Source organism: Berghia stephanieae, chromosome 1 (genome assembly GCF_034508935.2).
Source record: "Berghia stephanieae isolate SIO BIC M18660-M18661 chromosome 1, UCSD_Bste_1.3, whole genome shotgun sequence".
Lineage (NCBI taxonomy): Eukaryota > Metazoa > Mollusca > Gastropoda > Nudibranchia > Aeolidiidae > Berghia > Berghia stephanieae.
This window is the reverse complement of record NC_088360.1, coordinates 16,642,184-16,657,183: the sequence shown is the minus strand read 5'-3', so window position 1 is coordinate 16,657,183 and position 15,000 is coordinate 16,642,184. Positions and strand designations below refer to the sequence as shown.

General features: G+C 35.0%; 1 protein-coding gene across 1 annotated transcript in view; it reads right to left on the bottom strand.

The window, feature by feature from the left end:
- Window positions 1-15,000, bottom strand: part of LOC144956515 (poly [ADP-ribose] polymerase tankyrase-like) — an 86,812-nt gene that overhangs the window by 52,466 nt on the left and 19,346 nt on the right. The window contains exons 14-22 of the mRNA XM_078887455.1: window positions 14,507-14,635; window positions 13,640-13,717; window positions 10,542-10,705; window positions 9,968-10,077; window positions 8,025-8,131; window positions 7,129-7,285; window positions 5,912-6,120; window positions 4,698-4,797; window positions 3,486-3,613 (exon numbers count right to left, since the gene is read on the bottom strand). Coding sequence (XP_078743581.1) covers window positions 3,486-3,613; window positions 4,698-4,797; window positions 5,912-6,120; window positions 7,129-7,285; window positions 8,025-8,131; window positions 9,968-10,077; window positions 10,542-10,705; window positions 13,640-13,717; window positions 14,507-14,635 — 1,182 coding nt within the window. The remainder of the gene's footprint in view (window positions 1-3,485; window positions 3,614-4,697; window positions 4,798-5,911; window positions 6,121-7,128; window positions 7,286-8,024; window positions 8,132-9,967; window positions 10,078-10,541; window positions 10,706-13,639; window positions 13,718-14,506; window positions 14,636-15,000) is intronic.

Sequence of the window (15,000 nt, the reverse complement as noted above, 5' to 3'; positions counted from 1 at the left end):
GATTGTATCTGTTATTTTTCAAAATGACCATATCAGATGGACACGGAGGAGCAATTTTGTATAAAATTTTAAACATTTCCAAAGCAATTGTTCTCATTCGTCTTATTTGTAGGGAGGGGACTTTGGCCTTTGAAAGTAATTGGTCGTAGGATTTTTTGTTATCTTCATAAATAAAACGCAGTGCTCTTTCTTGTATCTTTTCAAGTTTATCACAATTAGTTTTAGAACAGAAATGCCAAGCTAGTGGACAAAATTGAAATTTGACAATACAAAAGAGTGAAATATTGTTAACTTGTTCAATTTTGAAAGGTATTTTCCAAGCCTTTTTAAGACATTTAATTGCTGAGAAGCTTTACGGCAGATGGTTTTAATGTGTAAATCAAATTTTAGTTGGTAGTCTATGTCGATCCCTAGTAATTTTACAACTTCTTCACATGTAGTACTTGCAGTTCCAATATTGAACGTGGGTTTCTTTGTGTGTGTTTTTGTACCTACTGCAATTGCCTGGAATTTGTCCGGGTTTGCTTGCATACAGTTTATTTTGAACCATTTGATAAGGATTTCGCTTTCATTTTCAATAGTTTTTAAAAGCATATCGAAATTTGAATGAGCATATGACAGGGTATTATCGTCAGCATAATTATATAATTTTCCCTCTCTGATAAAGTAAAATATATCATTTATAAAAATGTTAAAAAGTAATGGTCCAAGAATTGATCCCTGTGGAACGCCTTTTTTAATGCCTGCCCACTCGCTCACAGCATCCTCTAATTTTATTTGTTGTTTTCTTCTGCTCAAGTATTTTTCAATTAAATAAAGAGCTTTTTGTTCTAGCCCACAGACAGCTAGTTTAGCAATAAGAATGTTGTGAGGCAAGCAGTCAAAAATGTGAAAAAAAAATTATGAAAAAACCCCCACAAAAACCACAAAAAGGAAATCCTCCTCCCCCCCCCCCTCCCCAAATAATCTCCAAAAAAAAAAGTCAATAAAAAAACTATTTCACCACACCAATCAAATTTTTAATTGAATCTTTCAAAAAATCATTGACTCGTTTCTAATAAAAGTGACAGTAAAATAACAAATATTCCATCTGCACAGAAACATTTTGTATGAGTAAATAATATCGAACGCACACCATTTATCATAAAAGATTTTTTTTTAAAATGATGATTCAAAATTGGGTTTACATCAATTAAAAAAGAAGAAAAAAAAAAGACAAAACACAGGGCATTAAAAAAACCCAAAAAAACAACAGTGGACACTTAATGATGTCTTGTATATTTTGATATTTTGTAAAATCTAATTCGATTTTTAAAAAAGTGATATACAGTTTTCCTTATCATTTGTTCGGCCGGCTCATTAAAAAAACCCAACCTAGACCTGAAAAGGCCATATCATAGTTAAATGTAATTCATAGCCTTGGGCAGTGTATTTGTTAAGCATCGGGTGTCATTAAGTTAGCAGAGCTTATGCTTATCCCTACCTTTGAAGAGTTGTAGAATAAATCTATAATCCTTTTATCAATCATTGTTCCAATATATTTGCTCACTAAAAAGAAGCAATTCATATCTAAAAATGTGTATGTACTAAAACGATTTCATATAATTTAGATGAAAATTACATCATACGAGTTTTCACAACACGACTTGTGGCAGTAAATTCTGAAAGACTATTTCATTCCAATTCCATTAAAATGTTCAAGTACTTCACTTAGCTTTTAGAGAAATGTTGTTAGCATTGTTTTAAAATATGTTTTATTATGCTATGGCTGAAATGACCGGTGACCATCTTGCCTTAGCCAGATTGCTTGCTTGGCTTTTTGATGTCATTACAATACAAAACAATAAAATAAAGAAGTGGGTGAAGAGAAGGTAGCGAGTGAACACAGAAATGGAGGGGTTGTGAGTAGGGGAAGAAAGATAGAGAGTAGGAGAAAGAGAAACTGAAAAATTGCAATTCTCTCCTCTCTTCTATAAATAAAGATAAAATAAAATTCCTCCAGGTAGACAAGAAAGATGCTGCCAGGCTTATTTATAGAAAGAGTAGAAATCAATCTGCATCGGGTTTGCTAAGAGAACTCCACTGGCTTCCTGTTGGGGAACGTTTAGAATCTAAGATCTGTACTATTGTTTTTAAATCACTGCCCTCTGATTGTCCTGGATACATTAATGAAATGCTTGAATTCTACGTCCCAGCCAGAAATATGAGATTAAAGTCTGATAATCACATTAGAGAGAGAGAGAGAGAGAGAGAGAGAGAGAGAGAGAGAGAGAGAGAGAGAGAGAGAGAGAGAGAGAGAGAGAGAGAGAGAGGAGAGAGAGAGAGAGAGGAAGGAGAGAGAGAGGAGAGGAGAGAGAGAGAGAGAGAGAGAGAGAGAGAGAGAGAGAGAGAGAGAGAGAGAGAGAGAGAGAGAGAGAGAGAGAGAGAGAGAGAGAGAGAGAGAGAGAGAGAGAGGAGAGAGAGAGAGAGAGAGAGAGAGAGAGAGAGAGAGAGAGAGAAGAGAGAGAGAGAGAGAGAGAGAGAGAGAGAGAGAGAGAGAGAGAGAGAGAGAGAGAGAGAGAGAGAGAGAGAGAGAGAGAGAGAGAGAGAGAGAGAGAGAGAGAGAGGAGAGAGAGAGAGAGAGGAGAGAGAGAGAGAGAGAGAGAGAGAGAGAGAGAGAGAGAGAGAGAGAGAGAGAGAGGAGAGAGAGAGAGAGAGAGAGAGAGAGAGAGAGAGAGAGAGAGAGAGAGAGAGAGAGAGAGAGAGAGAGAGAGAGAGAGAGAGAGAGAGAGAGAGAGAGAGAGAGAGAGAGAGAGAGAGAGAGAGAGAGAGAGAGAGAGAGAGAGAGAGAGAGAGAGAGAAGAGAGAGAGAGAGAGAGAGAGAGAGAGAGAGAGAGAGAGAGAGAGAGGGGGGGGGGGGGGGGGAAATGAGAGTGTGAAAAATATCCAAGTGGGTTTCAAGTTATAGTCGATGCATTTGAATATGGCTTAAAGTTCATTATTGTAATGTTCGACCACATTGATATTTTTTAAAAGTACATGTTGAGACTTAAGAGTTTTTGTTTCAATTCCTCTTTTATTCAGTTCTTAAGCATGCTATGATGAAGTACAAATTACAGATTCTGGAATATTATTCTTTTATGTGACGAATAAAAAGTATTACGCACAGGAAAAATAACATAATAATAACAATATTGTGGCTATGTGGTGTTGTGGTATGACACTCGTCTTCAGACTGGAGAGTCCAGGATTTGAGTCTTGCTCTGAGCGGTACATAGTTAAGTCATCACCCATATTCTCTCATGGTACTCAGGTGTAAAATGAGTATCTGACTAGAAACAGCATTGTCTAACCATAAAAAATTTATTTGTAAAAATTATGCATTATTAAATTACACTTAAAAATTCTCCCTTAATCACTAGCTTGCCAGTGACCAAAAGCTTTTAACACTTTGGAAAAAAAAAAAATTGAAATTAATCCAAATAACAAAAAAAAACCCCACTCACCGCAGTCTCCCCATCGGCATTTTTAATGTCACACAAAGCACCTTTGTCCTTTACCATGTACTCAATCTGTTCATAGAGGTCTTCATGTGTCAAATCACTTTCACAGGCATGGAACAGGAGAGTGGAACCTGGTAATAGATGTAGAGGTGAATTTAACCCTTTGATTTAAAAAGGGTCATTTCAATTTTCATCATCAATACTGTTAAAGAGGCATTAGACTTATGGCTTCAATCAGTCGGCCCAAACAAATGTTGATAATCATCTCAGTAATTTGTACAATAAGATTTGGATTGAAAAAGTGTCCATTTTGTGTTGGGCAAATAATGAAGGTTAATAATAGTGAAGTAATCGTTTCTTCTTTACGTAAAAAAAAAAGCCAGAATGACCTGGCAAAGAAAAAAACCCCCCAAAAAACAAGAAACAAAAACAAACTAGGTTCAAATATGGTGTTTATGTTTCATGTAAAAATAATTACTATACTAAATAAATAGTTTAATAACCAAATTAACAAATGAATAAACAAGTAATGATACAGACAATGACAATGATGATGCTGATGATAATAACGACAATAATAAATTAATTTGATTTTATCTAAACGCTCTTTTTCAATCAAGCCTAAAGCCTTTACTACATGTCGGATGGAATTAAAATTTGTATTGAAATATCTTTCACTGTATTTTATGATTCTTTCATATTTCAAACAACGTTTTGGTTTGTTTTTTCTAATGGTGATACTTGTTGCCTGTGCGATGACCCATAATTATAGACAGCGACTTTGTAGATAGGATTGGGGAGTTTTCAGTTTTGGTGGTTAAGGAAAAGCATAAAAAAGAATGAAATCTAAGAGGAGGGTGGGCGAGTTTGGTTGGATCCTCTAACAATAATGCCTATTCAAAAAGCAAAAATACTCAGATGCAAATGAATAATATTGATGTAAATTTTACAGAAAAAAAAAAAGAAAAAAAATTCTTACGCAATGAAGCCTAAATAAATACTCAGATGCAAATGAGTAATGGTGTAAATTTTACCCCCTCCAAAAAAAAAAAAGAAAAAGAAAAAAAAAGGAACAATCCCTAGGCAATGAAGCCTAAAGTGCTTACTGATAAAGAGATAAATGTCTGCAAAGAAGAAAGGTGTAATTCTATTAAACTAGTTCAATTAGAAACTGATATTTAGATAATAAAGAAACAAAACAAAATAAAGCCTGACCATCATTGAGTACTTGGTTGATACTGACGCTTCCGTAGCCCAGCAGTAATCTGACAATTCCAACATGACCCTTCATATAGGCAACAAACAATGGTGAAACCTGTTGCAGGATGGAGGAGTACGGGAATGGATGTAAGTGTGTGTTAAAACAACACGAAATTTGAGGTTGAAATCTGCCAAAGTCACTGATATTCAGATCCAAAGATTGTCTTAGAGGAGAGGATCAGAAAATGATATATAACAATTCAGATATCTGTTTTTTACTTCGTAAACTTGGAATTCATCATGAAAAATCTTTCTGCTCTATTATTTTTTCTTAATGATCATTCACATACATCATGGATAAAAAATGAAACTGTTTGTATACGTAAAATTGGTTTCAGTAAATCTGACTAAGGTTTGAGAAAAAAAAAATGCTATACTATTTGAATTTCAATTCAACCATTACTGTCATATAAAACGACTCCATTCATCTGTTCTCAAATCTGAATATGTGAAATAAAAGTTCTACTTCACAGGTGACAAACATCTGTTAGACATCATATCGAGCCCTAAAATTGATATTCTGCTTTTAATGATAATAAACATAGCATGACTTCGTCTGAAATCCAGTTGGCTACTGAAGCCAAAAATAATGAAAGTTCCATACATTTACTAGCAGTGATAAAAGAATATTACTCTGATTTAAATTCTAAATCCATATGCCATTTGTAATAGGTGGCCCACTGTCTTAAATCAGTTACATCAGAATGAACTAGAATATTGGATTTATGTCAAAATGATCAGAATTAGGAAATTAAAGTTTTTAAAAGTTTGTAATACACAACTCACTCCATAATAAAGGCATTTATTTAAATTTAAATTTCATGAATTAAAATTCACTTTTATTTAGTTAACTGTTGTGCTCTGGAAAAACTCATATTTAAAAATTTGGCCAGAAAACTTGTCCTTCAAATATCAAACGATTTAAGGATAAATATTTAAAGGACGAGTTTCTGGCAAAATGTTCAAATATGAATTTTTCCAGGGCACGTCGGTTCACTGGTTAAACGAAATTATACCATCTAAAGACGACTGGTCACATATTATTAGGCCTTGATGTGGCAGAGAAGACCTAATATAATATTTGTTTTTGTACAAAGAGAGCGTTTTTAAAGAGGAAACTATCTCTGAAATGTACAAAAGTCCACCCAAAACAAAACAGTTTGTTCCACCTTCCACATGTTGCTGACATTTGAGTCCACTCCAATATCCATCAACATCTTGACTGTGAAGTACCATCCATAAGCAGCTGCGTAGTGGAGGGGTGTGTTGTCTGAGCTGTCAGCACGTTCAGGGTTGGCGCCAATATGGAGAAAGTATGACAATACTTTGGTTGCACCATTCATGCAAGCCATCAATAAAGCAGTTCGCCCAAGACGGTCTAGAATGTGTTTAGAGATATATCATGAGCTAAATAATGATCACAAAACATTTAATTACATGAAAAACAAAAATCCTTCGGAGACATAAGGCCTATGTTATCAGTCTCCCCCAGTTTCAGTATTGTTAAACAGTAACAATTGCTAACTAAATAGATACAAGAATAATACAATAACATTACTCATTCATTAATGGTAAAGCAGATGCATTAGATGCACTATTGAAATACAGTAACTAGGATGGTTACCTTACCATGCAGCATGAACTACGACTAAAAGAATCCCCATGTGCAAAGGATTAATTTTTTTTCTTCCTGAGATACCAATAGATTAATACCAAATTGGTTCAAATAAAATACAAACTAGACAGTCGTGGGTATTAATGTTTTAATATTCTTCCCTCCAACGTTGACAGTTATCTTCACTCCTTTTTCCCTAAACACGTTCTGCTTAAGGATCAACCAACCTGCTGGTATAAGGCTATTGAGCAAAATTGGGACTTTTAAAAATACACTACAGGCTATGAAGAAGGCGCAATTATTTTTCTTTTTTCTTTTGGACATACACCATCGTCAATAATGCACAATCTGACAGTCATTTGGTTTTTATGATGATGATGATGATGATGAAGAAGAAGAAGAAGAAGAAGAAGAAGAAGTAGAAGAAGAAGAAGAAGAAGAAGAAGAAGAAGAAGAAGAAGAAGAAGAAGAAGAAGAAGAAGAAGAAGAAGAAGAAGAAAAAGAAGAAGAAAAAGAATAAGAAGAAGAAATAGATCAATAGAGACCACATGAATTTGGCGACCTCTCAATACCAAACAAGGAGGTGTCAGGTAAAACTGAATCTCCCAATAAAAACAAATACTAGCTCTATGGCCTGGCACCCTTTGTTTGCCCATGAGGAGAAAAACTGTGAAGCTGTCATTCGGGATAACATACACAATCTACATAAACATAAATATATCTTATAAAATCAAATTGTACATAATTTTTAAAAGATAGTTGACCCCTGACCTTTTTGTTCCACAACAGCTCCATGTTTCACCAACAGTTTAACCATCTCCAGGTTGCCAGTTCCTGCAGCGATATGGAGAGGGCTCAGCTGGAAATTGTTTACGCTTGTTTTGGCATTCACCAATGCCCCATTGGATAGGAGAATGCTTGCAATGCCCTTTGGGGTAACAAACAAAACGTTAATCAAGGGTAATGTTTCAAACCCTACTTTACTCAATGTGATTTCGTGTAATATTAATGTCTTCTTTGATCAAAATATAATTGACGAATATCATCCATGCAAAACAATCACAAGAACCTCCAACACAACATTTTCTCAAACACAAAGGTGACAATTCAATGTTTTACTGAGCCTTATCAAATTCAAAACACACAGTCCTTCTAATCCATCAGAACCATGAAACTAAAATTTACCCCAAATTCCTTGAGTGTTAACAAAACCATAACAACCGCTTGCTTTCCTTTCGATATGACACTAATCTATCATAAAGTGCTCTTTGCCAGATCTTGTATCTGTATCTGTATGGTTGGCGCTGAAGAAACCAATGGTCTGGTTGTATTTCAGCGGCGTCCTCATTGGGCGCGGGCCCATGTCAGTCGGGCCTTGAAATCGTTTAGGTGTGGTGCCATGATGACCAGTTCATCCAGCCCATTCCACTCCGAGATGGTTCTAATGCTTTTTCTTGCATACCAAACCAGCCAAATCATATTTGGATAGACCATGCATTAAGAACTTAACAATTCTAAAATTTTTACCAAGAGCAATGCTACATAATCAATATTTTTCCAAAGAGAATACAAAACAATTTTGAAGTCTGGCCAAGCCCGAGTCACATCGCTATATCTGCTTTTCATCTCTTGGTGAACATAAAATATTGGATGAAAATATCTCTTACCACTTCTTCCATTTCAGCAGCCAAATGAAGAGGGGACATGTTATTCCTTAATGGCCTGTTGACTCCACCTATCCCAAATTGAATAACGTTGGGGTCAGTCCCAGAACCTGGTCGGTTGAGGGAAGAAAATAAGTGGTGGAAATTATAAACAATGGCAAAACAGTTCATAAAATAATGTAGTTATAATTAATAAACATGAGGTTATGGTTATTTTGAGGTTAGGGAAGAAAATTAAGGAAAAAAAATGTAAACGTTCATCATTTTGGTTGGTGAATAATATCACTTTTGTTTTAATTTCTTTCCTTCATTTATTGAGAAATGGTCCTCACAATAAAAATCTGGTATTAACGGTTTATTGTAATTTATTTACAATATTTTAAATGACGAAAACGACAGATGATAAAACCAATTGGTGCTTGACATAAGGCACAGAAAATGCAAGTGTTGTGGTTACCACCTAATAACCCACCTTGAATTAACCACTTCACTTAATAACCCAAATTTTTATCTATCAAAAATACCCCTTCTTCCGTCTAATAACCCACTTTTTAAAAATTAAGTGGACACAATTTTACTTTATCTGGAAAATTTATATATCAAAATTAGGCCTGAAAGAAGATCCATTCCAATGGTAATATTATGAAATCAAACACATTGCAGTTGTAATTAACTAACAAATTCAAACCAAGAATCGATGGTCGACTCTAAAATTAATGTTCAATTTTCAACCCCCAGAATCAATGGTCGACTCTAGAATTGATGGTTGACTCCAGACTAGAATGTCGATTCTATCGCCCGATGACTGGCCGTCATCACTGAAAATCGACTCTGACTTCAATTTTTTAATTTTTTTTTTGTCTATAGATTGCCAGATTGGCATTTTATGCCAACTTTGATATGTATTTTTTAAAAGTCATTTAGCATAATAAATGAAAATGATCAGCAATTTTTCTTTGTCTGGAATTGCTCTTGCAGATGGCTTAGAGCATTAATTTCTATCACATTTAGGTATGATTGCGTATACAACATCAAGACAAATTTACCCTTGGGATGAGTAAATGGGATCGTATTTTTCTAATTTATTTATTTTGATTTTGTTTTATATTTGTTTTCAATTTTAAAAAAAGATAAATTTGAGAAACGAGTTGAGAAATGAGAATCAATTCTTACACTCCAGAGTGAAAACCGAAGGCGTACAAAACACCATTTTACACCATTGTCCATTTGAACAGTGTATCTCACATATTCATTGCCTTTGATCAATGCAAATTCTATCACTGTGTCTCTGACTCTAGTGCCTAACTTCAGAAGATCAAATCATTGATAGTCGCATCAAGTAAAACATCTCATAATTAATATGTTACATAAGATATCAAATGATTAAGGAGGGATAGAGTCTTTTGGTTGATGGAGGGGATTGGGGGGGGGGGGGGGGGGGGGGGGAAGACAGGGAGTGGGTGGGAAGTAACATGAATGAACTGGCTCCTGCCTGCCAGTGACTTAAAAAAAAAAAGAAGAAATCTTTCTTAAAATAACATAATTGAGTGAGTGACTAAATCTAGTTTTGGCAAGACTTTAATTGAATATAGACAAGGAAGCATTCAGGAAGGATAAAAACTGCAATTCAAACTTAATAAATTTGGTCTGTGTATTATTCATTACATTGGCCACCCAGTCACCCAAGATCGCAATTATGAGGGAGGTGCACCACAACATAATGATCAATCCCAAAATGTCATGAATTTGATATGCAGGTTATAAAAAGTCTTCAGTTTTAAGACTCTTTGACATGTTGGAGGTCAGCTTAATACAAGGCAAAAGTTTTCCTGCCAAAATTTTAAAAGAGATTTGTTCATGTGCATGATACAGCTGACTGAATTTGATTTTGATATTAATTCTACAAATATCAGAAATGAAGGTGGTGATAGAATAGAAAGACTCACTCTTCTTGTCATGATCAATGAGTAAAGCCACGTTGTCAGCCCTTCTGGCCAGGATTGCATAGTGGAGGGGGATCCTCATGTCAAAGCATGTGTCGTGGGTATTCACTCGCCTAGGGAAGAGTTCATATTGAGCAGCGAAATTTGCGAATAAATACTTGAGTCCATTAAAGAAGCAGGATTTTGACATTACCGTCATAGAAATCTCAAGGTTTTGATCCTTTCTTTCTTCTTTAAAATTTTTTATTCTTGAATAGGATAACATCTTTCTATTTCTTTAATGGAAATTTCAAATAATATGTGCTGTGTATAATATCTAAACTAAATTCTTAAAGATATTAACAAAACAAACAACACCAAAAAAAAAGCAACCCAAACAACCCCCATAAAAAAAATAACACCTTATCTGAAGTTTTTGTTGGCAGAGTCATATCATTTCTTTTTGTTTGCATAGTTTCTTGGGAAAGGAGAGGAGGGGGGGGGGGGGGGGGGTAAACCCCTTCTTTGTTTTGTGGCCATTTCTATCTGTTGTATACGAGACAGTATTTCACAGCATATCTTTTGGACATCAACTTACCAGTTCAGAAGAAGTTTTAAATTATCAGGACTGCTACAACCAGCTGCAAAGTGAATGGGTCTTCGTCCCCTTCCATCGGGAACTTGAGAATTGGGCACAATAGATAGGAGTTTGGCCAGGTATTTGCTGTTTGGGTTGGTGGCAGCACAGTGCATGGCTGTGATCTGGTAAGGGTTAACACAAAGCAAATGTAAAAATCAACAGTATGGTTAACCAGACTTGAAACGACAATTAATTCTCTTTAACCTAAATAAATTCTGGGTTAATGACATGCCTTTAAGAATTGTTTTCTTTATCAGGATCTTGAAATTCAGCTCTATATGGTTTGTCATTTAATCAATGAATTGCAATAAACAGTGGTGAAATTGTCCCGAGGAAATGGTCTTAATCTATGGTGAAATTGTCCCGAGGAAATGGTCTTAATCTATTGTAGACTTTGATGAAGAGTTAGTTTCAAAACTAAAAAGTTGTTTTCAGATGAAGGGAATCAATGTCCATCATACCTAATGCTGCTATTACATGGTGTCCAGGTATCAAAAACATTAAACAATCCTACCAGCCCAAGCAAAACTCCAACCACAATTTAACGCAATCGGTCATTACAAAATGACACGAAGTAGTCAATTTCCAGACATTTGATGACTCATATCAATAAATACATTGGGCCTACCTTCACTATATTATACACATACTATATATCATAAGATATCGTCGCCTAGGCATTCCACGAAGGAATATAGATAACTCATTCAACAAGATGTCTGATGTCAACAGGAATCACCCGTGTTGTCCAAGTGAGCAAATTGGAGGTTAATAATCTTGCTCAAGGAAAAAAATGAAAGTAACTGAAGCGGGGCTCGAACCCGGGTCATCTGGATCACAGTGCAATGCCTTAACCACTCGGCCACTTTGCCCCCCATATATATATATATATATATATATATATATATATATATATATATATATATATATATATATATATATTATATATATATATATATAAATCATAAAAACAAATACCATGAAACAATAGTGTTCAATTTTTTAAATAAAAGGAGCTATTTATAAAATATTTAAAGTATAATTATGATCAATTTCTATAATATTGTTTCGAACATTCGCTCTCATCACAACAACAAACATCAAAACACAATAATCTGCTTTCACTTTCACTTCCTGATTAGAGTGAATGCTCGAAACAATATTGTCATTTTGAAATATCTTTTTTTTTTGGTCTTTAGCTGCATCACTTCATCCTATTATTTTTTTTTTCTGGTGGCCTCTTTTTCCAGAATATCCTTGCTCTCTTTCTTCTCTTTCAGGACAATAGAATACCCGAGCCATTCTTTGCTACATGATTTCAATAGGTCAGGGGATTTACCCACCTCAGAAACTTTCTCTCCATTAATGAATTGGCAAGTAAAGTGTCTTGCTATCAATGACTCTTCAACAAGGTTTTCCATTGTGATCTTCTTGTTGACCAAAAATCAGCTTTCCATATTTGCATTGCAGTTAGACAATATCAATATAAGATTTAACATTTTCTTCAAGTCTGGACATTGCTCAAGTTGTCCATTTTTATTAAAGTACTTATCAATCCTTTGGTTGGTGTATGGTAGAGCTGTAGCAAGAATTGCTCTTTTGGAACGTCTTTCGAACACTGAGCCCCTCGATCTGGTTTGCTGCCATAGTACAAACAAGACCTAAATGTCTTGTTTTGTGACCTAGATGCCTCGTGTTATGCGTGCATGAGTGTACAGCAATCTGCTTGCCAGACAATAAACATTTTTAAAAAAACAAACAAAAAACCCCCAAGTGAAGCTGTGTTTGAAACCCCCCCCCCCCCCCCAAAATCGGAATAAAAAACCCCAACATATTAACTTTTCAAAGGCGAATTTCAATCTTACTTTGATCTAACCATCTTCATCAAAAGACAAGTAACGGCAAATGCAATTATAAGTTTGATTGAAGCCCAAATTGAATTATTTGTACTGCTCTCATGGTGGAAATGGTTTATTCTGAATCTAAAATAACATAAAGGGAAACTATTACTTGAAAACAAAAAATCGGTGTCACCCATAAAGGAATAATTGCATTAAACACAGACCATCCAGCATCCTGTGAAATAACTACCTCGCTTTCCAATCATATAAAAAGAAAGTATCAGCAATACTGAGTTGAAAAAAAGAAAAGAAAAAGAGAGAGTAAAACACATAAACAATGTACCCTTTTAAAGGCGTAGTTAGATCTTACTTTGACCCAACACCAGATCACTGTTTTCATCAAAAGACAAGTAACAGCAGTGCAATTATAGATAATTGAAGTCAGAGTCATGATATTCTTACTGCTCTCTTGGTAAAAACTCCATTAAAAATACAGACGAAACAAAAAAAAAACAAAAAATCAACGTCACTGTTAAAGGGTTAAAAATACCTGCACAACAAGCATCATCCAGCGTCCTCCGTGACACTCAAATGTACTACGTCATCGTTTGTTTCATATTTACATACTGACTCCCTTCATCCCTTATCCCTACAATAATGCAAACCTACACATATGCCGCTAAACCGAACAGACTAATAGATAGAGGCACCAGTATCCATTTGAGTGTTTCGTGTTATAAGAATAGCTAGTATGGTAGTTGGAGTTTTACCCACAATAATATTGTTTTAAACTTCAGACAAAGCGAGCATTTTCAATTTTAACAGACTTATAGGCTCTGATATAGAATGTGATATTTGCACTGATATATTTGCGACTGCCAACCAGTGTCAATTTTACTGACTAAATTTTGATTTATCCGACTTACAGATCCATTATCTGACCAACCAGCGGCCATCCAACCAAAAACAAACTTATCCAACTTGCCTGGACAACCTGTATTATCATTTCCCTCCTTGAAGATTCCAGAAATTCTGACGGTTTTGAGAAATGTACTGGTCAATTAGGAAAAAAAATAACAATATGTTACAAGAGAACATAATTATTGTGATACAGAGCCATAACCCAACACCATCCCACACCACATAAATGTTGCATCTATCTATAATGTTGGAGCTGCAAAAGAATGGATTAGATTGGATTGGATAACAACTCACCTTGTCGTACTGATGACAATTTTCTTTGACAGCAGATGGAGGGCACTGTGGTAAGTCTTCCGTGTCAAACAGAAGGACCTACAATGAAAAACATTTGTAGGCCATTGTCAAAATAATATCCCACCTTTAAAGAATATACTCAAACACTTTTAAATTGAATTACCAAAATAATCATAAAGAAATACAGACAAACAAACAATAAACACCTCCCACCCCCCCAAAAAAAACCCGTTAAAATGTTCTTTCATATAAAAATTACTCCAGATCTAAAACATTTTAGTACCTGATCAAGTTATAATTAAACAAAGAGCCTACTCCAGAGTGTCTGCCCAAGTTAAATTGACTTTTTAGCCCACGTGGTGTAGGAGTTCCATCCTGCACTCATTCCACAACCTAACAAGGCCTGAGGGCTCAAGTCTATGATCATGCACCTCAGTGTTATGTTCTTAGCACAAATTTCCCTCTTCCAATCCTCTTAACAGTTTCGAGGTTCCCTAGTTTAAAGAAGACGTGTCTTTGTCTGAACAGGCTCTTTTGTGTTTTCCCATGTGATAAATTTATGTTGTTCTATAATCATCAGTTTAATTTTTTTTTAAAGTAAAGCACTTAGAGCATGGTGATAACAGTGGCTAAGTGCTCTCTATTAATTTTTTTTCCATAGTCTTTAAGAGATGATGTTTCATTTAAATTTCAAATCGCAGAAAATAAGACACAGGGCATCAAACTCCCCCCTCCCCCATCCTTTATAACAATTAAAATGGCCCAATAGTGATGTCAACATACAATTTGTTTAAAACGCAGGTCTAGATTATCTTTATTATTGTTTTCATCATCATCATCATCGTCATTATCATATCCTATCCTTACATTTGTCATGAGAGACTCCATAACAAAATGTCTTCCTCTAAAGCTCCTCTTCATCATTTGTCCTGCTTCTTTGTTCCTTCCTGTCAACAGGTTCTGGATGATAATACTAGTCGAAACTCCTCTTAACTCCTGAAACAACCACAAAGCCATGGGCTACAGACTTGTAAGCAATTTGATATTACAAAGGATAACACCAAAGAGTTTAAAACCGGCTAGTTGCTCAGTAAATAAGAGAGTAAGTAACTAAGTAAGTAATACATAAGTAAAAAAGTAAATATGTAAGTTTAAAAGACAATAAATAGGAGTTTATACAATAAAAATATTTGACTCTGATGTAAATGTGTACCTAGTGATATGTTGTGACGGTTATAGTAAGAATGTTAAGACAAAAATGATGCCTGATTTAAGTGACTGGTTCTGTATAAAATGGAAAAATGATTCCATATGACCTGCTGAGAAATAAACGTGGCATTATTTAGAGAGAAATGTGCTCT